Source organism: Maniola hyperantus, chromosome 6, assembly GCF_902806685.2.
Source record: "Maniola hyperantus chromosome 6, iAphHyp1.2, whole genome shotgun sequence".
In the NCBI taxonomy this organism is placed as follows: Eukaryota; Metazoa; Arthropoda; class Insecta; order Lepidoptera; family Nymphalidae; genus Maniola; species Maniola hyperantus.
Window position 1 is genome coordinate 3,828,506 of NC_048541.1, and position 22,470 is coordinate 3,850,975.

Here is a 22,470-nt window from a genome sequence, read left to right on the forward strand (position 1 = left end):
CGTTACGATTAATTAAGTTTAACCACCAATAAGAAGCAAAAGGAGTTTCACAAGTCAATATTCATACCGCCATGATTATGGCACTTGTCCTGCCCCCGACGAAGAAGTGATAACTACTACATACAGAGTGTAACCCTGAACCTAGCAAAAACGAAGACATATGATGGTACTGATGATTACTGATATGATATATTTTTATTATATGTTAGCCCGCTTCCATCTTAGATTGCGTCATCACTTACCACCAGGTGAGATTGCAGACAAGGGCTAACTTGTATCTGAATAAAAAAAAGTAACACGAACGTTACTTTCATACATATTATTTAGGTACAACGCCTACCTGTCTGTATAGAGGAGTGAAGCTGGGATCCCACTATGGCGAAGCCCAAAAGATTGTTTGACCTGTATGTAAATACTAGCTTATGCTCGCGACTTCGTCCGCGTTGACTTCACAAATTTCAAACCCCTATTTCACCCCCTTAGGGGTTGAATTTTCAAAAACTCTTTCTTAGCGGATGCCTACATCATAATATCTATCTGCATGCCAAATTTCAGGCCGATCCGTCCAGTAGTTTGAGCTGTGCGTTGATAGATCAGTCAGTCAGTCAGTCAGTCAGTCAGTCAGTCAGTCACCTTTTCCTTTTATATATTTAGATATAGGTATGTAATATGTATGCCCGTTCGTATGTATGCTCGTAACTACTCAACGGCTCAACTGATTTTGATAAATGATTCGTCATTAGATTTGTCTCGAAGACGCAAATGTCACATAATACTCTAGATATATCAAAATAGCGGATTTTATGTGCAATTAATGTGCGGTCTAAGATGCAATGTAAACCGCAGTTGGGGATTTTTTGAAAATTACTTGTTTGATAATAACTCCAACTAGCTTTATTTAAATAGGTACCTTTTTGTAGCAACAGCGGCGCGCTCAGACGTGCCCTTTGATGTTTCCTCTGTTTTGTTGGCTTTCATTATAATAATTTTCAAAGTATGACAAAGTAAATAAAAGTGAGTTTAAATTGTATTCAAAAAGACTCTACTCCACTTTACATACATTACATCATTGGTCATCAATCACCAATGTTAGGTGGAGTCTGGTGTTTATAGAAAAAACACCAATTTTGATAATCGGGTGATTTATGCTAGACCGTGCCGGACCCGAGCCGTGCCACGTCCGAGGCACGTCCGACGCGCAGTCAATCCACGGATTGCAATTTTGTATGATTTATGAAGAAATGTAACACGGACGAGGCTCAAATGATTCGGACATTGGACGGTCTGAAGTGACCTCATAAAAATTCCTAACCTGGTGCCTCGGACAGGACACGGCTCGGGCCGGGCACGTTCTAGCATAAATCATCCTTTAATCTATTATTTTATATTTATAAGTTAGGTGCACACTAAAAGCACTGTGTCAAAGTTGATAAAATACTTGGATTATTTCACACGCGGAACCCTAATGAAGGCTTGTTCTTCTATTCTTAGCCTTTGTCATGTTTGACATCTCCATACAATTTCGGGCTCTGTAAAACTGAACCCACATGCGACTACAATTTACGAACAATTTGGTACATCCATTTTATATTACCCAACACAGCGATAAATCACGCGTTTGCATACACCGCGCGAACCGTTTGTGCCAGCTCGCTCATGTAGGTACTAGCACTTTGGATTTTGGAAGGATTTATTTATTGCATTTGTTCGCGGGTGTAAAACAGAACGACGATTAATCGACAGAAATGAGGCCCAAATGATATCAACAGATATTAATTGTTCCCTATTCAATAATCACTACCCATATTATAAATGCGAAAGTGTGTTTGTTTATTGGTTTGTCCTTCACTCACGCCGCGACGGAGCAACGGATCGGCGTTATTTTTGCATGGTTATAGTTAAAGATCTGGAGAGTGACATAGGCTACTTTTTATCCCGGAAAATCCAGCAGGTCATGCAGGATTTAAAAAAACTAAATCCACGCGAACGAAGTCACAGACATCAGCTAGTATGTAGTAATTTCAAACCTACCGACCTACAAAGGGCCAGCAGAGTGGAGTGGATGATGTTAGGGGTGATTTATGCTAGACCGTGCCAGGCCCGAGCCGTGCCGCGTCCGAGGCACCAGATTGGGAATTTGTATGAGGTCACATCAGACCGTGCAGTGTCCGAGTCATCCGAGCCTCGTCAGTGTTAAGTACGTTTCTTCATACAAAATTGTAATCCGGGGATCGTCCGCACGTCGGACGTGACACGGCTCGGACCCGGCACGGTCTAGCATAAATCATCCCTAAGTCCTACCTAAAACTTGACAATTTTTAGGTAGGACTTAAGATTAGTGTCGGATCGTATATAAAAGAAAATGTTAAGTAAGTATAAGATAAAAAAATAGAGTAACATATTATTATCTACTACCTACTCAAGTAAGGTAAACGTTAAAAGCCTTTTACAAATAAACATAGAAACCTCACATAATTTACTTCAAGCGCATGATCCATAAAACAATTACTTTCCATGCTAAATGTACTTGTGTAAAATCTAGTTAACGACTAGACAAAACGTAAACAGGAAAAGTCTTTAATAGTAATTCTCAGTAATTAATCCATTTATAGTTTCAGAAAACAAAACCTACTCGAGTTTTCTTAAAACTGGAGTGTGAGCAAACATAAACACTATTGAAATCTTATCATTGAGGCAATTAAAATACAATATAATAATAACAATTGAATACAACCGGCCAAGTGCGAGTCGGACCTTGTTACTTCAGATTCCGTTTTAGGTTCCGTAGATACATATTCCGGTATTTGACAAAGTCAAATCAGTAACTTTTATCAAACGTCAAAACGCGCGCTTAGTATGTGATATTCTATGTAATGCCGGTATGTGACGTCACAATCATTTGACGTGCTTTTTTAAGTTTAATCGGTAATTTAAAATGGTTGTCACACATAAAACTTACAAAAGATTTGGAATTCACGTATTTTGGTAGACGCTCTATTTAATAATCACTAAGAAATTATTTATTTTTGACATAGTCAAATGCCGTATTATGAACAACTTATTAAATTATTTTGGGTGTAAATAATATTTCATTTCCGAGCTAGACATCGCACAACAAACCGTCATACAAATCTCAAAAGGGTCTGTACAGACCCTGCTCTAACCCGGTTTGTGGTTTAAATACAGTATATACAGCATAACACACCAAAATTTCATATTCCTAGCTAGTTTAGCTTTTGAGATAGATCCCGTCACGAAAATGGGCCAAAACTGGCAACTTTGATGGCAGGGCCCTCCCATTGCATTCCTTTATTTTTTTAAATAAAAAAGAAAAAGAAATATATTCGTACTCTACACAATGTGTTCAGAACAATGAAAGATACCTCACATGCTAGGGTAAGAGAAAAGAAATTCTGCTCCCTATTCACGTGTGGGGAGACACAGACTACTTGGGAGCCCCCTGAAAAATAGTTTATTGAATTTCTAATTCAACATTCGGTTTTGGATCATCGTTATACATCAAATAGGTAGCAAAATTTTAGGTCTGTAGACTGTAAGTCATTTTGTCTACCGAGTTAGAGACCTGTTACATGTGTACAGACAGATAGACAGCAGAGTGACATTATTAAAGCTCTGTTTTTAGTCGTTGGGTACGTAACCCTAAAAACGAAGACAAACGACTTGCAACTCTATATAAGGAATAATATAAACTCAATTTATAAAATGTGGTATGAATTTATCACTTGCAATTCTGTTCCAGGGAAATTGACTCCGGTTATTCCCTCTCTGCGTGCAAGACTGTTATTCTATTCGTTTATATTTTACAATTTTAATAAAAACACTACTCATTGCTGCATGGTTTATATCATATTTTGTAATATCGGTATAATGTGCAGCAATGAACTCGTAACATTGCGTTATAGTCGCAAAGTTATTACATTAAGACGCGGACGTGATAAAGTATGAGCACAGAGACGATACGTACTAGTATGGAGAATGTATAAATTACTTGCTTAGTTCTGCAATTTCACAGTTAAATTGTGAAATTCAATCATGAAGGCGTGTGTAGTTCTGGCTATCTTCTTGATCGTAGCCTTTGTGGCTACATCACAATGTGAAGAGATTGAAGACAACAATTACAGTAAGTATCTACACACCTATTAACTTTTGACCCATATTTTCCCTTTATCTTTAATTTAACCATTTATTTTAAAATTATAAAGAAAATGGAATATTTGAGACCCTCACAAAAATCCTTTTCATTTGGTAAGTATTAATATGTCACAAGGTTATTTAGTTTTCTAATTTACTCCCCTCGAAAAGTGACTCCCCATATCCAAAATTTATTTAGTAGATACGTTACACGTCCGTATTTGATGGGGTCACAGATTTGTGTAATCAACTGAATCAGTCCAATATCAATAGCGTGCGGGCTGAAATTCGAAAGGTCGTCGGTTCAAACCCCACCCGTTGCACTATTGTCGTACCTACTCCTAACACAAGCTTCGCGCTTTATTGGAGAGGAAAGAGGAATGCTAGTCAATGGCCACCATGGCTAATATTTAAAATAAAATAAAAATTGATTCGATGTAAATTGGATGTGACGGACGGACAGACAGAAGGACAGACAGGCACACGAGTGATCCTATGAAGGTGCCGTTTTTTCATTGGGACGTATGGAACCCTAAAAATAAGTTTCAGGTTTAACAAAATTTTCTCGTATTCACAGACCCCGTCCACGTTCTGCAAAAGAGACAGCTGTGGACCCCCAGACCCAATATACCTCGCTGCACATCTTGGGAGTGCAGTTCCAGTTGCCGAAGGGCAGGCAGGCATTTGGGAGGCTACTGTACCCTCACTGGATGTAACTGCCTCTGATTTTAACGTTTTCTTACATCATGCATCGAGTTTATAAAATTCATCACACCAAAATATTCTAAGTCATAAACTGAGACTAAAAAAATTGGCCAGTAACCTCTGTCAGTAGTCAGTACTTAAACATATCTACGTACTAAGATGTGATACAAAATAACTATAGTCATTTCTAGTGTTAAAATAATAATATGTACTTAATTTGCCTTTAAAATTAATATTTTTATTATTAAATGCATTGTAAAACAAATTGTATTTTATTCATTGACAAAGTAACTGTTTATGAATTTTCTGTTGTATATGTAGGTATATATATATTATGACGTATGAATTGAATATAATATTTAAATTTAATAATTATTCGAGCGTATTAAGGTAGGGTACCTAAGAATTTATAATTTTTTGTATTTCTTCTAATATCATTGGCTTTAGGTACTTACGTATTAACTACAGAAAACTCTGATTATGTATAATGCAAAGAGGTCACGACTTGATTATGAACCCAAGCACATGCACCGTGAACCCTCGGCAACCTGGGCGGTCTACTCGGCTTCTGGAGTGAACTTGGATGGTTGGAGTGAAGACTTCAGCGGGGAGGGGCAATGCACGAACAACAGACTGAAACGTTTAAGTGCGGAAACCAGCCCAGAGCGAAGAAGAAGAAGAAGATGCACCGTGAAACAATTTTTTTTTCATTCCTATGATTTATAGCCCAGATTTATTCACGGTTTGTATAACGAATAGACAATGGACAGGCGATTAATCTACCGAAATATCCACCGAAATTAGCCGCATCAGCTGAAAGTGATTTACTGTTGTCATCGACATGAAGTACTGGCCGGTCGCCCCGATCCAATCTGTTTTTATGTCACAGTAAAATTTGAAGGTGAACATAAGAAACTAAACACTTAAAATGGCGCTGGACAGGTCACATGCTAAGAAAATCAACAGAAAAATTGACGAAAAACATAACGGAATGGATTCCACGATATAACAGCAACAGGAAGAGAGGAAGACAACTGAAAAGTTGGTCTGATGACATAAAAAAGTTTTTTTTAAACTTGTGCTAGAACTTATTGGAAGTGGGTACGACAATAGTACAACGGGTGGGGTTTGAATCGCCAACCTTTCGTGAGGCTATGGGGTTGATTGAAACATTCAACCCAAAACCGTTTCATAACAGTGTCGAGATAATAGATTAAGGTCGATAGATCGTTATCAATTACATCTTGGATTTGTACAAACATAGGACCCCTGATTGTTTGTTTTCCATTACAAATTAATATACCGGCCCAGGATTGATAAAGTGGGTGCCCTTGAAGTAATTTGCTCTAAACGGCCTTGTCGCTATACGTCAGACGTTCCATACAAACATAATTTGGTTTTCATAGAAATATTCATAAAACATAATAATTAATACTTGATGTAATTTTGTAGACATGCTCTCGAAACCCAACTCCCATCGGCCGTGTTCCCACTAGATTACTACATGGGGTTATTCAAGAGGCGGTTCCTGGTGCTGCAAATGTTCATGGGCGGCAGTATTCACTTATCATCAGCCTGCTCGTTTGCTCGCTATCTTTTTTTTTTTTACTACGTTTGTGTGGAGGACGTGATGGAGTGGCCAGTTAACGCGTCGAGTTTACTAAGATAAATAACCGAGGTGCGATTTAATTTCGACGATTAAACGATTTGTTCAGTTTGAATTCCCAATACTTAAAGTTGTGATAAAAGATTGATGAATCTTTCAATGTTAAAATATGAACATCATCGTTATAGTAATCAGTGGCGTGCATAGGGTTTAAAGCCAGGGTAAGCAGTTGTTAGGTAAGCAAGTGAAAGGATAATGAGCATTGTACAATTTCAACCGAGTTAACTATTTCTTGGGTAAGCAGCGCTTTTATGCCTCTATGAGTTGCACGCCACTGATAGTAATGTACCATTGAAATCCAAATATATAAAAGGAAAAGGTGACTGACTGACTGACTGATCTATCAACTCACAGCTCAAACTACTGGACGGATCGGGAAGAAATTTGGCATGCAGATAGCTATTATGACGTAGGCATCTGCTAAGAAAGGATTTTCGAAAATTCAACGCCTAAGGGGGTGAAATAGGGGTTTGAAACGTGAGTAGTCCACGCGGACGAAGTCGCGAGCATAAGCTAGTAGGTAGGTACTTAGATAATTGCCTTTAGAGGGGTAAATGCTTCGGTGGCCACTATAGTGGCCGCAGTCGATGAAGGAAACGAGATTTTCCATATAATGATATCGGTGAAGTAAAACACGGACTTTGTAATTTCTGTTAATTAATTTACTGAAAGTCCCTCGGGAAATTCCATTGAAATTAACGCCTCATTTGGTTCCATTCATTACGGAAATTTAGCAAGATTGTTTTCAAACTCAGCGGAATCCAAATTAAATGTATAGTATTGATTCAGTTATTTTGTAGGCGATGGTTTAGAAGGCCCCCTCGTCACTTCTATTTACACGTGGATAAAGATGTGAACAAGGAGGAACTTGCAAATCAATCAAATCAACAACTCTTTATTAAATGTATTTTAGTTTTGTGATGAACATAATATTGTGACGTTATTAAAATTTGTTAATAACGGAGTTATGTGCGTTTTAAGTAATTAAATGTCACTTGTTTTAACGGTGAAGGAAAACATCGTGAGGAAACATGCATGCCTGAGAGTTGTCCATAATGTTCTCAAAGGTGTGTGAAGTCCGCACTTGGCCAGCGTGGTAGACTATGGCCAAACCCCTTCTCAATCTGAGAGGAGACCCGTGCCGATGATGGTTAAAACGCCCTAAAATATACTTCCCGCAACTCATATTAATTTAGCGAAGTTTTAATTAGCTTCCCGAATTCAAATGTACCAACATGGCTTAATTAACTAACTCTGAAGAACTAATCTAAGCGGGCCAGAAACAAGACTAAGCGGAATTATTATAATGAACAAACGTTCTGCACATTACTCTTGAAGTTTCAACCACAAACGTTTTATTGAAGTATAAGTTACTCATACCTCAGTGTTCGGGTTAACTTTCAACACTACGAGTACTTAGATACCTACATTCCATTTTCCAAATATAACTATAAGTCCGCAAAGGTCGAGATGGCAATCGGGGTATGAGGCGGGGGAAGCCCCGCACGTCACTCGCACTCGCCCGCACCAAGGTTGCGCGGGGACTGTGCAGGTGTGCGGGGCGTTCTGTCCCCGATTACCATCTGAACCTGTCGCGTCCTATACGTATTTACTTTGCAGAAAGCCTTTGTTGGGTTGAGTAGATAATATTATACGCTTAAATTATGTACTAGCTGATGCCCGCGACTTCATCCGCGTGGATTTACATTTTTCAAAATCCCGCGGGAACTCTTTGATTTTCTGGGATGAAAAGTAGCCTAAGTTTTAATCCAGGGTATAATCTATCTCCATTCTAAATTTCAGCCAAATCCGTCTAGTAGTTTTTGCGTGAAGGAGTAACAAACATACACACACACACACACACACAAATACAAACTTTCGCCTTTATAATATTAAGTCGGGATTTCATATTTACATATTGCAACATTCTGTTTTTAAAAACAGAGCAACTGCTGAGTTTCTAGCTGACTCTTACCGGTAGAATCTTCCATTTGAACTGCTGGTAGAGTCTTGACTTATCATAAGTGGCACAGGCAGTCCGACAGACAGACGGACGGACACGACAGCATTGGCTTAGTTATAGGGCTCCATTGGCATCCTTCGGGTACGGAACCCTAAAAATTGCACTAAGCAAATGTACAGCATATCTAACCGTGGGGTGGGTTCCAGAATCTTAATAATGTGCTTGTAAATTCTTTAGAAACCCACCACGCGGAGGAAATCGCTGGAAAAGAGGTTACAAAACTAAAACATAATACAATAGTTTCAGAGTTGTGAGTAAAATAATCTTTTTATCCTCTGGCGTTGGCACCTTATCTCATTCATTGAACAGGAAAATCTCTTGCATAAACTACTCGTACAATAGAGAAAATTTTATGGAAGCCGACTTTACATATGCCAGTGGCTAATGCAACCAGTTAAGCGATCCGGGAAACAGATTTCAGGAGTCCTTATTAATATTATTTCGTAATGAATAGATAAAATGGAATTATTAGTGAAAATCGGCCAAGCGCGTTGCCTTGTTTGCAGTCAAGCGGCTAGCTGACTAGCCCCGGCTTCGCTCGGATGGAATTTATGAAAATCCTTTCTTAGTGGAGTGAGTAGATTGCCTGTAGCTAAGCAACATCTCAAGTTTCAATATGCTATGGTTTAAGCTGTACCAGTCGATATGTGAGTAAGTCTACTGTGACTACTACATCTGTGAACTGTAGAACTACAAAGAAGTGTGCGCACTGCGGAATTAATTCCGCACCGGATTTTGATAGATTAAAATTCGGATTTTAAAACGCACCGCAACTCACTGCACCGTGGTGCGCGCTAGCTCTTAGTCCGTTTCTTCTTTTATACATATTGCATATTAAAAACAGTAGCACGCACTATTTATTTTTCTGACTTGAATAAACTGATTCCTACTACTTGAGATATCTACTCATGTGTTCCTACTTCCATGGTTCTAAGTTACAACCACCCCATCTGTAATATGCGAGAGAAAACACGTCCCCTACTAAAGATCCTCGTCTTGGTAGCTTCCTATGCTTACTTTTCGCTACATCATTTTATAAAGTGACACTAGCTATAATACGGTCTACTTTTTCGTTTCTAGCTAAACTGGAATCTTTAAATGGCCATGCATGGGACCTGTAAATTGGCCATGCTGAAAAACAAAATTTTTCAATAGAGTCCATTTTGTTTTCAATGTGCGATGAATGCTGATATTTTTTCGACAAATTTTGAGGAGATAACGTTGCTATTAATTCTTATCTTAAGATAAAAGAGCTTTGGAGTAAGTTCGACAATTTCCCGAGATCAATAAGGCGGGGTGAAATTCACTGAGAGCCATCATTACAGGCTCCAACAAGTAACAACTGCCAAACTGTCCAACTGATCCAACTCTGTAGCGATTCTTTTATTAATTGAATGAGGTAACTTGACAGGAGTAATTGATTAGATTTCGATGGATTTCGATAAGTAGGTTATTGTCTTGGATTAAGAATTTCACTGGATGTACTTCGTGCTTATGTAGTGACCTGTGACATATTATTCAAAATACGTCTAAGGTATAAATAAATGTATACAGGGTGTAACCAGAACGCTAGCAAAAACTTAGCGTTATGTTAGCGTTGTTGTGTTGTGGAATGTGTGTAAATGGTTATTGGTATTGGATTGTGTTTAAATAGTAGGTATAACATAACAATAATGCTAAGTTTTTGCTAGCATTCTGGTTACAGCCTGTATAAATATTTTGTGCCCAACGTCTATCGGTTTAATGAATTACCATGTGCCCTGTCTATTATCACCTCAGCTTCACAACCCGTTGAGCTATGTCGTTAACTCTGATTCTCCTACGATACAATGAAGATGGTGTTATAACAGCATCGCTTGGGCGCAAACAAACTGCGTGAATATAGGTCACGTCAGCTTCAACAAAAAAGTTTGATATTCAATTCAAGATATCCGGCGTAATGAAGTCACGTTCGGGAATGAGGGTAGGTGAGACGAGGTTGTGTAATTAAGGGCGCTATGATATGAACTAGTGAGCGAATACCGCGGCGTCGGTATTCCGATATTCCCCCCCATTCGCGATCGTTCAACTGATATGGAATATTCTACATAGCTTTCGCGTCATTGCCTCGATGAATTCTCATTGAAATTAATACCCAGCGACGGAATAAGGGTTATCAAACACATCAACTGGGAAACAGATCGGCATCGCCTCAACTCGAGCCGTTTATAGTATTTTTTGATCGGATCGGAGCTCTCTTTTTTGAGGAAATCCTCATGGATTGGATACCATTACCACCACACCCAGGGAGGCACGAAAGCAATTTTGTACTCTTACCAACTAAAGCCCCACGGTGTTCTACGCATCGCCTGGTGGCTGGGCTACGGAAACAAACACGTTCGTGTAACAGCCAACGGCGCCTGCTGAGGACCCTCCTCTGTGACCTACCTTCCTACCTACCCTACACAAAGATGCGCCAAAGAACATCAGCTATCAATCAGCCCTCCTCATCCACCCACTTCCCGCCATCTTCTTTATTAGTCATGAATAATGTTCCCCTTTCCCCTCCAATAAAGCGAGAAACTTGTACTAAGAGTGGGTACGGGTGGGATTTGAACCGCCGACCTTTCGGGTTTCAGTCCATTTCAGCGGGCTATTTCGGGACAGTATGCTGCAGAATAGATCAATGGTAAAAATAGTAGACGGTCCTAAAGGGTTTGTACTTTGTACCTACTTGTAATAGTTATTAAGTAGTAATTATTATAGCGATGCCACGGGTGGGCGCTAGTCGTGTGTTCAGTATGTCCTGCCGGCTTTGTTGTATGTATACACAGTTTGCTGTAGAGTGTAGACAATAGTAACTCCTCAACACACGCAGGTTACTTCTTAGTTAGTTAATTAACTTAGTTGTAGTAGTAGATTTGAATTGCGGCCGTTAATTAAAACTTACCCAACTTAACATAAGTCACGTAGTGCTTAACTGTACGCATGTCTTCCATCAGAATTGTTTTCAGAATTACGGTTCATTTACAAGTTAAATTGATTGACTGATCTAGTAGGTATGAGCTTTGCCTATCTGGAGTTTTATATTTTTGGATAGATAAGATAAATAGAAAACAGATTTATTTTATTATTTTTTAATATCGTAAAAAAGCTTAGTCTAAACTAATGATAATAATCATGATATGACAACAAAGGTTTTCTTCAGGAGACAGAGTAAAAAAAGTTTTAAAAAACCGGTCTAGTGCGAGTCGGACTCGCACACGAAGGGTTCCGTACCGTGGTACCAGATATTTTAACACTTTTATGTGCACCCTGCAAGTTAATGACAACTGGACCATCTATATGTGATTTAGTAGGTAAACTAATTATGTCCATGAACACAATTTAATTATATATTTTTGTGATTTTACCACGAATTTACAGTTTTCAGGGTTTTTGCTTTACTTGTCCTAAGCAGCCTATAGGTTTTTTTTGACAGACACGACAGAAAGACAATCAAGCATTATAATGTATGGTGTAAATTTAATCAGTAGATTGCTATAATCTTGAACCAATTAATAAGGCTAGCTTTAAGTTTTATTGTAATAATTTTCGTTCGAAATGTTGCGAAATATATATCTTGAACAAATTAAATAATAACTTGAACAAATTAGACGTGACCAGTACATGCAATATTTTATGTTAAATTAATAAAACAAAAATTTAAATCAAAACATATAAAGTAAAATGACGTAATAAATCTTACGGAAGATTAATAAAATGAAAGATGCTGTCCATTAATAATAATTATTCGAACATACGTCAAAATACAACAAAACTTATCTATTTAAAAAGTCCATACATTTTAAGAAACCTTAACCTAATCTATAGATTACACACACAAACAACTATTATTGGAACCTCGGCATGAGCCACCGATGTAGCCCCAACTTCGACACATCAAATAGCAGCTGACATTGTTGCATGCTTGCCACGATCTCAAAATTTCAACTTTTTTATCTGTAACAAAAAACACGATTGCTTTGCCAAAAAACGAACTACAAAATTAAAAAATTTCATATTTGAAAATGGATTTTCTTTCTGTGAAGCTTTTTACAAGATACAGCCCGCTGCGGCGCTGACAGACAGACTGACAGACGGACAGCGGAGTCTTAGTAATAAAGCCCCGTTGGCACCCTTCGTGAACGGAACCCTAAAAATCATGCAGTCAGGAATACTGGTGGCCTTTTCACGCTGAACAAAAATAATTCAGTCTGCTAGAAAAGGCAACTGAGCGCATTAAAATACATAATATCATCATTTTTAGTTAAAAAAATGTAAAAGAAGTAGTAGTTAGTATATTAAAATACATTATAGTAATAATATTCTTTGTCACAGTATTAAGCAATGAAGATGTTTAAATAAATAAATAAATAATAGATAGGTACTATAGGTAGTCATTTACATGTTATAAGAAAAATTTCAAAGAGGTATTAATTGCTAATAGGTAATAATAATTTAGGTCATACCGAGATTTCAATGAAATGAGATTGTCGTAGCTATAGTTATGAGCTCTTAAAAACACTGGCATGTATCAAATCTGCACCAACCACCGTTTTGTATTTCAATCGAAGGCACATCATATTGCATGTAGCCGAGTTACAGGCCCTTAATGATCTTACAATTTCTTCCTCTTTGCCTGTATTAAAATAAAGTTTTTCTCCATGTGATTCTCCATAATCCATCGCTGGCTCGCAACTGAGCACGGGTCTCTTCTCAGAATGAGAAGGGTTGTAGGTTCAGAATGACAAGGAGAAGGCTTTAGTAGTAGTATAGTAAGTACATCACGCTGGTCAAGTGTGGATTGGCAGACTTCACTCAGCTTTGAAAACATTATGGAGAACTCTCAGGTATGCAGGTTTCCTTGCGATATTTTGCTTCGCCGTTAAGAAAGTGAGAAAGTGATAATTATTTAAAGTTCGAAGTGCCCGCCAGGGTACTCCATTTCAACGCTGATGCAAAGACAAAATCTGGTTATACAATTAACCAAAAGCTTACTTTGAAGCAACATGCAGCATGCGACATGCACCGCCCGCCTTCTTACTGCTAAACATGCACGAAAAACCGCAGCCACCAGGCAAGCAATACACACCACCACCACGCAGCACCACACAAATCCCAAAACACACTCGACATCCTTTTCTCCCCGACACAAGAGCATCCTCGGGAGATGTAGAACTTACAATCCACTATTGCAAAGCAATTGCAACTGTGGATTATATACAGATTCGATCTGTTTCAGCGGATTATAGCAAACTAAGCATTTGGTTCATTGTATATCTATGATATAAGTCTATGGACTTCCACAAAGTGACGCCTGCTATATCTATACAAAATCTGGTTATTTTACAGAGTTTTAGACATTTAAAAAGTCTTGCAGGCCTAACACCACATAATACTAATGTTTGACAGCAACAGTGAAATAGGTACCGTAAATCCAGCCAATTCATATTCATTTTCAAATTAAAATAAAACACAAAAGTAATACCTCTCTTGTTGCAGCGGCACTTGTCCAAGATGCATGATCCTCCAAGAAACCCTAGCTCTTGGCACCACATCATACAAGCCAGCGGGTCACAGTTCCGTACGGCCTCAGTGACCACCGTGTCAACATTTGGTTCAACTGAATTAACAATGTCCTCCTTCATGCCTTGGCTTAGCGAGAGTTCAAGAACTACAACAAAAAAATCTAGGCTAAAAGATAACAGGGCAGATATTGAAGCGTACTGAATTTCAGGATGAGTAACGCTAAATCGCTTGGCAGCACGATTTTGGCGGTAGGGTGGTAACTAGCTACGGCCGAAGCCATGAGACCTTAGAAATTACAAATTCGAAAATTGCCCCTGCCAGGAATCGCACCCGGGACTCTGAGTCAGGGAGGTCATCAAAAATCCATTCTTGTCCGGAGCGACTATAGCGAAGTAAGCTTGAGTGTCATATTGCGTGTAAAGTTTTTAAGTAGGTACATATTATGTATAACCTGACGAGAAATATAAAAAACTTGATCTGGTCTATGATCACTAAGTATAATATATTATGGTCTTGTATAAATTAGTTCCACGGGTTTTCCGCAATATGGCAGGGTACAGTGCGACAAGGTTTTCTTGGCGTGTGGCGAAAATCAGAACTAAGGTTGCCGTCAAGTGTCCCCTTCGTTCTTGTTTGAATATTCTAAGCACATTCTAAGTCTTTTTTCTCCTACAGCGCCCTGCTGTTGGAGAACAAAGTGCCAATCAAGTGCCAAGAGAGCCTTGTCGCACTGTATTTTATTTTTCTGGTCAGGTGTAAGCCAGTACCATCAGTTCGTAAAACGTTGCTACACTTGCAAGTGTCACCAACGCACACTCCGTATCGAAATCCAAGAAGATGGCATAATATGCTGCATCCAGTGTTAGTGCATCGCGCCTGGACCTGTTCTTCAACTTCCCTTTCCATCATTGCCTCTGAAATACAACATTTTCAATATTGATTTGTAAGCCTTGATGCATCTTATGTCTTTCTTATTAAAATAATGATTAATATAGAGTCAAATTATCTCCAAAAAAAAATTAAAGTTTTCGTAAGTAAAACGTCTCCTTAGTACTATAATTTTTTTTGGTATTTTACTGGGAGTAAAACATCTTGACGCGTCGCCTACTATACCTAGTTCTTGTCGAAAACATTTCAGCAATATCTGAAAAAACTTGCGGATTTTATCTTCTAGTGATAGGATGATTATCTAAATATTATGTAAAAGGAAAAGGTGACTGACGAGTGGCTGACTGATCTATCAACGCACAGCTCAAACTAATGGAGCTGAAAGGCATGCAGATAGCTGTTATGACATAAACATCCGCTACGAAAGGATTTTTAGAAAATTCAACCCTTAAGGAGGTAAAATAGGGGGTTGAAATTTGTGTAGTCTAAGCAGATGAAGTCGCGGGCATAAGCTAGTTATAATCTAAATACCTGGTTCTCGTCGAAAGTTGTCACACTTGCAGCGGCCATTGACGCATACTCCACCGGGGAACTTCAAGCGACGACACAGTTGATCGCATGCGCTGGGGTTACAACCATCTAACCCTGATCTAGTAAAACCTTCATCCAGACTTGGTATATCATTTTGTTCAAGTAATTCTGTAAGGACACATAAATCAGTATTTAGTAAAATATTTCAGAAATATCACGCAAAAAATATAACATGCTGATTTTTCCCCCCATTGATTTTCTTTTTCATTAAATTCTGTGAAAATATTACAATTAAACTTGAAGCTAGACTACTACTTATACAAATTATGTCCGCGTGGAATAATACGATTTTCATAAGTACCTGGTTCTTGTCGAAAGTTGTCACACTTGCAGCGACCATTGACGCATACGCCACCGGGGAACTTCAAGCGACGACACAGTTGATCGCATGCGCTGGGGTTACAACCACCTAACCCTGATCTAGTAAAACTTTCATCCAGACTTGGTATATCATTTTGTTCAAGTAATTCTGTAAATGACACAGAAACTAGTGTTAGCAAAACATTTCAGCAATATCTGAAAAAACTTGCTGATATTATCTTCTAGTGATAGGATGATTATCTAAATATTATGTAGAAGGATGTATGAGGTAGTTATTTCGGAATTACAGAGTTACTTCAATTTTATTTATTAGTAAGTATAGATACAATTATGACCTACGGGATCATTCGCTAACTCAGTGTCTAACACTGAATGATTGCCATCTAGCTCATTTGACACTTATTTTTAATCCATTGATGGTTTTCTAGGAAAAATATTTTAATGTCACTCAGTGAAGCATCAATGTAAAACTAACCAATGTCAAATGAAATCGTTGGCTATCATTATGTAGGGCGATTGTCTAAAACCTGCATCAATCATTATTACAATCTCAATTGTTCTGATTGGTTGAATTTGTGCAATTCTTGTTGCAAGAATGCATTGTAGCCAATAGTGAGCGAGCGTTAACCAATCCGAGATGATTGCGATCGTGACGTTATAGCTGTCATTCTCCCGCAATCGCGCAGCAGTGTTGAGTACTGAGCTAGCGAATTAGCCCGCAAGTATGGTAGTACTCATACAGCCAAATCGTTTACCGTTGTCTTTGTGGAATTTCCTGCATTCGCATGTATCGCCCACGCAAACACCGAAGTCAAAACCCAAACGCCGACATGTCCGGTAACACGATCCATCGTTACAGCTTACTACCTCATCGAGTTTATTTGATTTTATGCTTTCCACGTCTAGAATATAAAAAAAACTATTTAAGATATCTATTAAGTACACATTATTTAAGATAACTATTTACACAGATATCAAGTTATAATTGACAGATATTTCATTGCTACAGCTAGATTGAGGAGTTGGAACACGAAGTTCAATGAAAAAATCTTTAAAATATAAAATTACTAATTTCGGAGCCACCCGTCTCAATTAATAATATCACCTTTAGATACATAATCTCATCAGATTATGTATTTAAAGGTGATAATTTAAAACTAAAGCAACGAGGGTTCCAAACGCACCCAGGTATAAAAATAATTATTATTATCTAAATATATAAAAGGAAATGGTGACTGACTGACTGACTGACTGACTGACTGACTGACTGACTGACTGACTGACTGATCTATCGACGCACAGTTCAAACTACTGGATGGATCGGGCTGAATTTTGGCATGCAGATAGCTATTACGACGTAGAGGCATCCGCTAAGAAAGGATTTTTGAAAATTCAACCCTAAGGGGGTGAAAGAGAAGTTTGAAAGTGTAGTCCACGCGGATGAAGTCGCGAGTTAGAAATAATCTGAAAGTGATGCCAAACTTACCGTCTTCATAAATATTAACTGTGACAGCAGCGTGTACCGCACACAACACCGCAATAAAAACGATACTCTGCAAGGGAAACATTATTATCAGGAGATTAAACTTTATGCCCCCACGATGTATTAAATAATACTAAAATTAAATTCTCTCCTGTTTTCTTTAAATAGGGCGATAGACGGGACTTAACCGGGTGCGGTCACTAAAGCTTATGAACGATGGTTAGTCACATAAGCATGGCATTGTACATCGTTTACGTATTTATTTAGTTGAGATTACAATCCACACTAATATTATAAATGCGAAAGTGTGTCTGTCTGTCTGTCTGCTAGCTTTTAACGGCCCAACAGTCTAACCGATTTTATAGAAATTGGTACAGAGTTAGCTTACAACGGGGACGGACATACATAGGCTACTTTTTATCCCGAAAAATTAAAGAGTTCCCACGAGATTTAAAAAAAAACTTAAATTCACGCAGATGAAGTCGCAAGCATCATCTATATAATATACAGGGTGATAACATGTGGATTAGTTGGTTGTTACTTTATTAAACGCATCATACTTTCTTATTCTTCTCATGCCTCTGCACTATTGGAGGTTGACCGTCATCGTACCTGTCTTTCGCCAACGGAAGCATCGTGCTACGTTGGCTATCCCTGTCCATTCTCGGATGTTCTTCTTCTACCGACGCTTCTCTATCCCTCAATTGTCCATCATGATGGTTTGAAGTAGGCGGTACCGGTCATATCTAAGAACATGTCCAGATAACAGCTGATCTTTCTACGTTTGACGTTCAAAATTCGGTCTTTATTTTTACCGGCACGTCGTCGGATTTTGTCATTACTGAATTTTCATGAAAAACGCACGTGCAATTTTAATCCGACTCTTTATCAGGCCCCCCCCAAGACCAGCCATCATACTTTCATTATAAGTAGGTATTTAAGTACCTAACTTTTGCAATCATGAGCAACTGCTACTAGTACCTAGAAGGTACTACTATGTATTCTGTGCTATATACTATGTCCTAGGTGTAAATAAAGTTATTTCAGCTAGTAGGTATAACACAGTTTCCCGTATCAGTAATTGGTAGAATGACGTTATTAAGTAAAGCTGTATGACTGTGACATAAAATTTTACTGGAATAGTAAAACACAAAGAAAATATGTCTAAGTTTATTACAAACTCAAGCTTATTGATAAGAATTTGCATAAATAAAAACATTACCTTCCTTCTTATATTATAAGTCGGTAAAGCTATATGCCACATTATCTAATCTAACTATTTACGTTTAGGTACTTAGGTACAAGTTTGAAATCATTGCATACTTTTAAAAGTAGGTATATGTATCAAGTGGATGAAACACACGGACAAACAAGTGAAATGATTCTGAGGATTAGTCACACAGGAGTCCGTGTCGCGGGCATGCCTATCTATACTTCTATACTAATAAATAAAATTGAAGTGTCTGTCTGTAATCTCAAATTAAGCTCATATTATGGTTATTTGAATTGTACTATAACTGAACCACATGTTTTTAAAATTGTTGTCTGGCTGTCTGTCTGTCTGTTTGAACGGGCTAATCTTCGGAACGGCTGAACTTTTTTTGACTGGACTTTCACAGACAAGTCGAGAATTAAACAAGGAGTAATATACATAGGCTACTTATTACTACTATTTGTAAGGAATTGCATTCCTAAATCGTGGTGATTTAAAAACTGGTCTACTAAGTCAGTTAGTCAAAGGAACGGGTTCCCATGGGAATTTTTCAAACCTAAATCTACGCGGACGAAGTCGCGGGCATCAGCTAATACATAATATGACATAGTTTGGTTGCTTTAATGTTCAAATCAAGGAAACTATGTTTGTACTTATGGAGCGAGTGACGGAGAGTCCTCTGTCCAGCGGGGTGAGTCCCCTCAGTGTCTAACGCTGAATGATATCCACTGAGCCCATTTGATATTAGTTAATTCTACTTTGCTGCTTCACAGAGTGGTGTTAAAACAATTTTCTTAGAAAACCTTCAATGGATGAAAAGTAAATGTCAAATGAGCTCGGTGGATATCATGCCAGTGTTAGACACTTAGTTAGTTCATCAGTAGGCAGATCAGCTATCATCATCATCATGAGCACGGGTCTCCTCTCAGAGTGAGAAGGGTTTTACCCATAGACTACCACGCCTGGTCAAGTGCGGATTTGCAGACTTCACAGACCTTTGAGAACATTATGGAGAACTCTCAGGCATGCAGGTTTCCTCGCGATGTTTTCCTTCACCGTTAAAGCAAGTGATATTTTAATTACTTAAAAACGCACATAACTCCGAAAAGTTAGAGGCGCGTGCCCGGGATAGAACCCCCGACCTCCGATTGGAAGGCAAACGTCCTAACCACTAGGCTACCACAGCTTCAGCTGTAGTCTAATGCAATTCGCAATGTACTTAGCGTGTTTAATTTAATTTGATACGAAATGATAGGCGGGACGGATATGACTAAAATACTTTATCTCTGTGAACATCCCCTAGTACTTCAATATTCAGTTTTCACCAAGTTATTACTTTCCTTTATAAAGAGAATCTTATAAGTTTGATAAGGCAGTCGTGAAGCTTCCTTCAACATGTCTGAAAATATTTTTCACCTAGTTTTAATACCATTGCTGTTTATGAGGTGCATTGTTTGGTGTGAAGATAACTTACAGATTGGTAAGTTACCTACCTATCTATAGTATATTTTGTTGTGCAGGGTACTGCTTAATAAAAATGCTAGGTCCTTAGTTTTATGTTGTTCTCTCTCTGTGTTGTATTCTCCATTTCTAAGGTTTGTGTCAGTTTCCATTTATTACATGATGAAAGTTTTCTTCGGATTATGTGATACTCCCAGATCCTTTATACACGACTTGACAGTTCGACTTCGTCTCTTAGGTTTATCGATTAAAATAATGTGATAAAAACCTAATAACCGGGATTGACCATTCAGCATTTTCTCCGAGGTAAGGAGAATACCAAGTTTGAAGTTTTAAAATCAGTTAGGTACCAACGTTTCTTTGCATGGAAAATTTCTAAAAGCGCTGTACACAGGTACGTCCTAAGTGAAAAGTCGTTAGTGAAAAATTTGGGCACGATCAGGTTTTACGGCAAAATTACGTACAGTAGAGAAAGCTGCAACGACTGAAATATTAACGATGCTTTGACTCATCTCAAATATTTTCAAAAATATTTTAAACCACGAATAATTTTAATTAATTGGAAGCGACACGAAAATACTGAAATGTGTAAACTTAAAAAAAATGGGTCAATTGACTGTTACAAATTAATGAATCTGTGTAAAGCTTATTTTTTAAAACGCGTAGGCTTGATTAAAATGCATTCATAATTTCAGGCGAAAATGTTGACCCTTCAAACGAGACTATCAGGACCTACATGAGCGGCGTCGACCTGGGGATAATCGATATGGAAAAATATCCATTGGAAGGCTTCCACAGAGACGAACAAAACATCCTTAGGGACCTTTACACAGAGTATATCTCTATGAACGAAACCCTACCACTAAACTACGAAGAATGGCTCATTATGAACAACTTCGGTATACTACCCGATACCCAGGAATCTTTGTATGAAAGAAAAATAACTAAGCGTAGTATAGCGGAAAACAAGCGACGTTTTATCAACACCGTGAGAAAAGGAGATATTCTAATCACAGGACGTGGTATCGGTGGATTGATTGGTCACGCAGCGATTATGACTACGGATAGCTGGGTGCTTGAAATGAGGGGTGGTGAAGAGTGGCAAAATGGTATACGGGATAACAACCGCCAGGTTAAGAAGGACAAGTGGTTCGATGAACACAGCTCTGACTGGACAACCGTGTATCGTTGTAACGACGGAATTGCCGCCAGAGACGCTGCGGTATGGGCGGACCACACGTACTACAATCCTAGTGGAGGTACAAAGAAGACTAAGCACATCACATATAAAATAACCCCGGATATATGGTCCACGAACCCAAGTTACTGCTCAAAGCTTGTGATACAAGCGTATTACTTTGGCACGGGGAACAAAAAAGTTGTAATGGATCTATCCCTTATTGGTAGAGTTATTGTACCCACTACAATCCCGAACTATTTCTTAAGTCCATACGCTCTCGTGAATAAAGGCAAATATTAATATTTCTTGCTGTGATTTTATTTGTTGGATGAACAACTACAATATTTTTATGAGGTAGCTATAGGTACTTGAATGTTAATTAACAATAATAAGTTGTTAGGTAGGTATAGGTAATACCTACCTAAAATGTAAATAAGCGACAGGTTGAGATGGCAATTGGGGTGGGGATACCCCGCACAGCGGTCGCGCTAACCCGGCGAGGGATAGCGCGGGTGACGTGCGGGTGTGCGAGGCGTCCCCCGCCTCACACTCCGATAGCCATCTCGACCTGTCGCGAACTATACCTACCTACTGTAATATTCAGTAGTTAATTGGTTCTTCTTCTTCTTCGCTCTGGGCTGGTTTCCGCACTTAAACGTTTCCGTCGGTTGTGCGTGCATTGCCCCTCCCCGCCGAAGTTAGTTAAATGGTTATAATATTATCAATTTTAATAATACCTAATTAGATACTGATAGCATACCTATTGGTGCTAATTTTGGTTGTCAACAATCTCTTATCAAAATTAACAGGTTTCAAATTAATGCCTTTTCCACAGAATTGTCCGCCTGAAAATGATAACATTATTTTTATCTTTATATTCGGTCTATTTTAGATATTATGTATTGTGTAGTTGTGTACATACAACCGATATAAAATAAGTAAGTAGAACATTTGTTTTTATTTTTTAATATAAAAAGGCGCTACTGCCTTTAGTATATCCCATGTTGATCATACGTTATAGCACTATCGAACGCACTGGCATCCATTGATCGTGCAGTATCCACCGTTGCGATGTCCCCGCTGTTTGCAACGCGCGATGCACTCGTAAAACACACATCCAGGCGGAGGTTTCACCATAATCGTCGCAGGCTTGATTATTTGTCTCTTTTGTATATTGTGGGAACCTGCAAAATATTATTTCCGTTTATTACATAGGTACCAAGCTTTTGCCCTCGGC

The 22,470-nt window shown here is 38.4% G+C and overlaps 2 protein-coding genes and 1 long non-coding RNA gene across 6 annotated transcripts; 2 read left to right on the forward strand and 1 right to left on the reverse strand.

Annotated features, from left to right (window-relative positions):
- The first annotated feature begins 3,710 nt into the window (after positions 1-3,710).
- Positions 3,711-5,122, forward strand: LOC117983030 (uncharacterized). The gene is made up of 2 exons (XR_011236810.1): positions 3,711-4,141; positions 4,730-5,122. It is a non-coding gene; the product is annotated as an uncharacterized lncRNA (long non-coding RNA).
- Positions 5,123-12,295: 7,173 nt separating this feature from the next.
- Positions 12,296-17,607, reverse strand: LOC117983176 (tenascin-like). Of its 3 annotated transcripts, XM_069499311.1 has the most exons (8): positions 17,383-17,606; positions 16,652-16,798; positions 15,877-16,044; positions 15,516-15,683; positions 14,864-15,010; positions 14,056-14,241; positions 13,037-13,206; positions 12,296-12,527 (listed from the first exon to the last, which is right to left on the reverse strand). In XM_069499311.1, exons 1-7 carry the CDS (start codon positions 17,462-17,464, stop codon positions 13,073-13,075), a joined length of 1,032 nt encoding a protein of 343 aa, XP_069355412.1. In that variant the 5' UTR covers positions 17,465-17,606; the 3' UTR covers positions 12,296-12,527; positions 13,037-13,072. The 3 variants fall into 3 exon arrangements, with proteins under 3 accessions (XP_069355412.1, XP_069355414.1, XP_069355413.1); XM_069499313.1 differs by lacking the exon at positions 15,516-15,683 and having other exon boundaries at positions 17,383-17,607; XM_069499312.1 differs by lacking the exon at positions 13,037-13,206.
- A 1,659-nt stretch (positions 17,608-19,266) lies between these two features.
- Positions 19,267-21,539, forward strand: LOC117983017 (uncharacterized 30.3 kDa protein-like). 2 transcript variants are annotated; one of them, XM_069499318.1, is made up of 2 exons: positions 19,267-19,283; positions 20,749-21,539. In XM_069499318.1, the coding sequence occupies exon 2, from the start codon at positions 20,790-20,792 to the stop codon at positions 21,531-21,533; it is 744 nt and encodes a 247-aa protein (XP_069355419.1). In that variant the 5' UTR covers positions 19,267-19,283; positions 20,749-20,789; the 3' UTR covers positions 21,534-21,539. The 2 variants fall into 2 exon arrangements, with proteins under 2 accessions (XP_069355419.1, XP_034825361.1); XM_034969470.2 differs by lacking the exon at positions 19,267-19,283 and adding an exon at positions 19,982-20,072.
- Positions 21,540-22,470: the final 931 nt, after the last annotated feature.

Excerpts from the sequence above, each read along its gene's own strand:
- LOC117983017 (XM_034969470.2), top strand. The coding sequence starts at position 19,988 with ATGTCTGAAAATATTTTTCACCTAGTTTTAATACCATTGCTGTTTATG. Across the intron at positions 20,073-20,748 it reads TGAAGATAACTTACAGATTG|GCGAAAATGTTGACCCTTCA; the intron begins GTAAGTTACCTA and ends TCATAATTTCAG.
- LOC117983176 (XM_069499311.1), bottom strand. The coding sequence starts at position 17,464 with ATGTTTCCCTTGCAGAGTATCGTTTTTATTGCGGTGTTGTGTGCGGTA. Across the intron at positions 16,799-17,382 it reads AGTTAATATTTATGAAGACG|ACGTGGAAAGCATAAAATCA; the intron begins GTAAGTTTGGCA and ends TTTATATTCTAG. Across the intron at positions 14,242-14,863 it reads CAACGTTTTACGAACTGATG|TTCTTGAACTCTCGCTAAGC; the intron begins GTACTGGCTTAC and ends TTTTTGTTGTAG.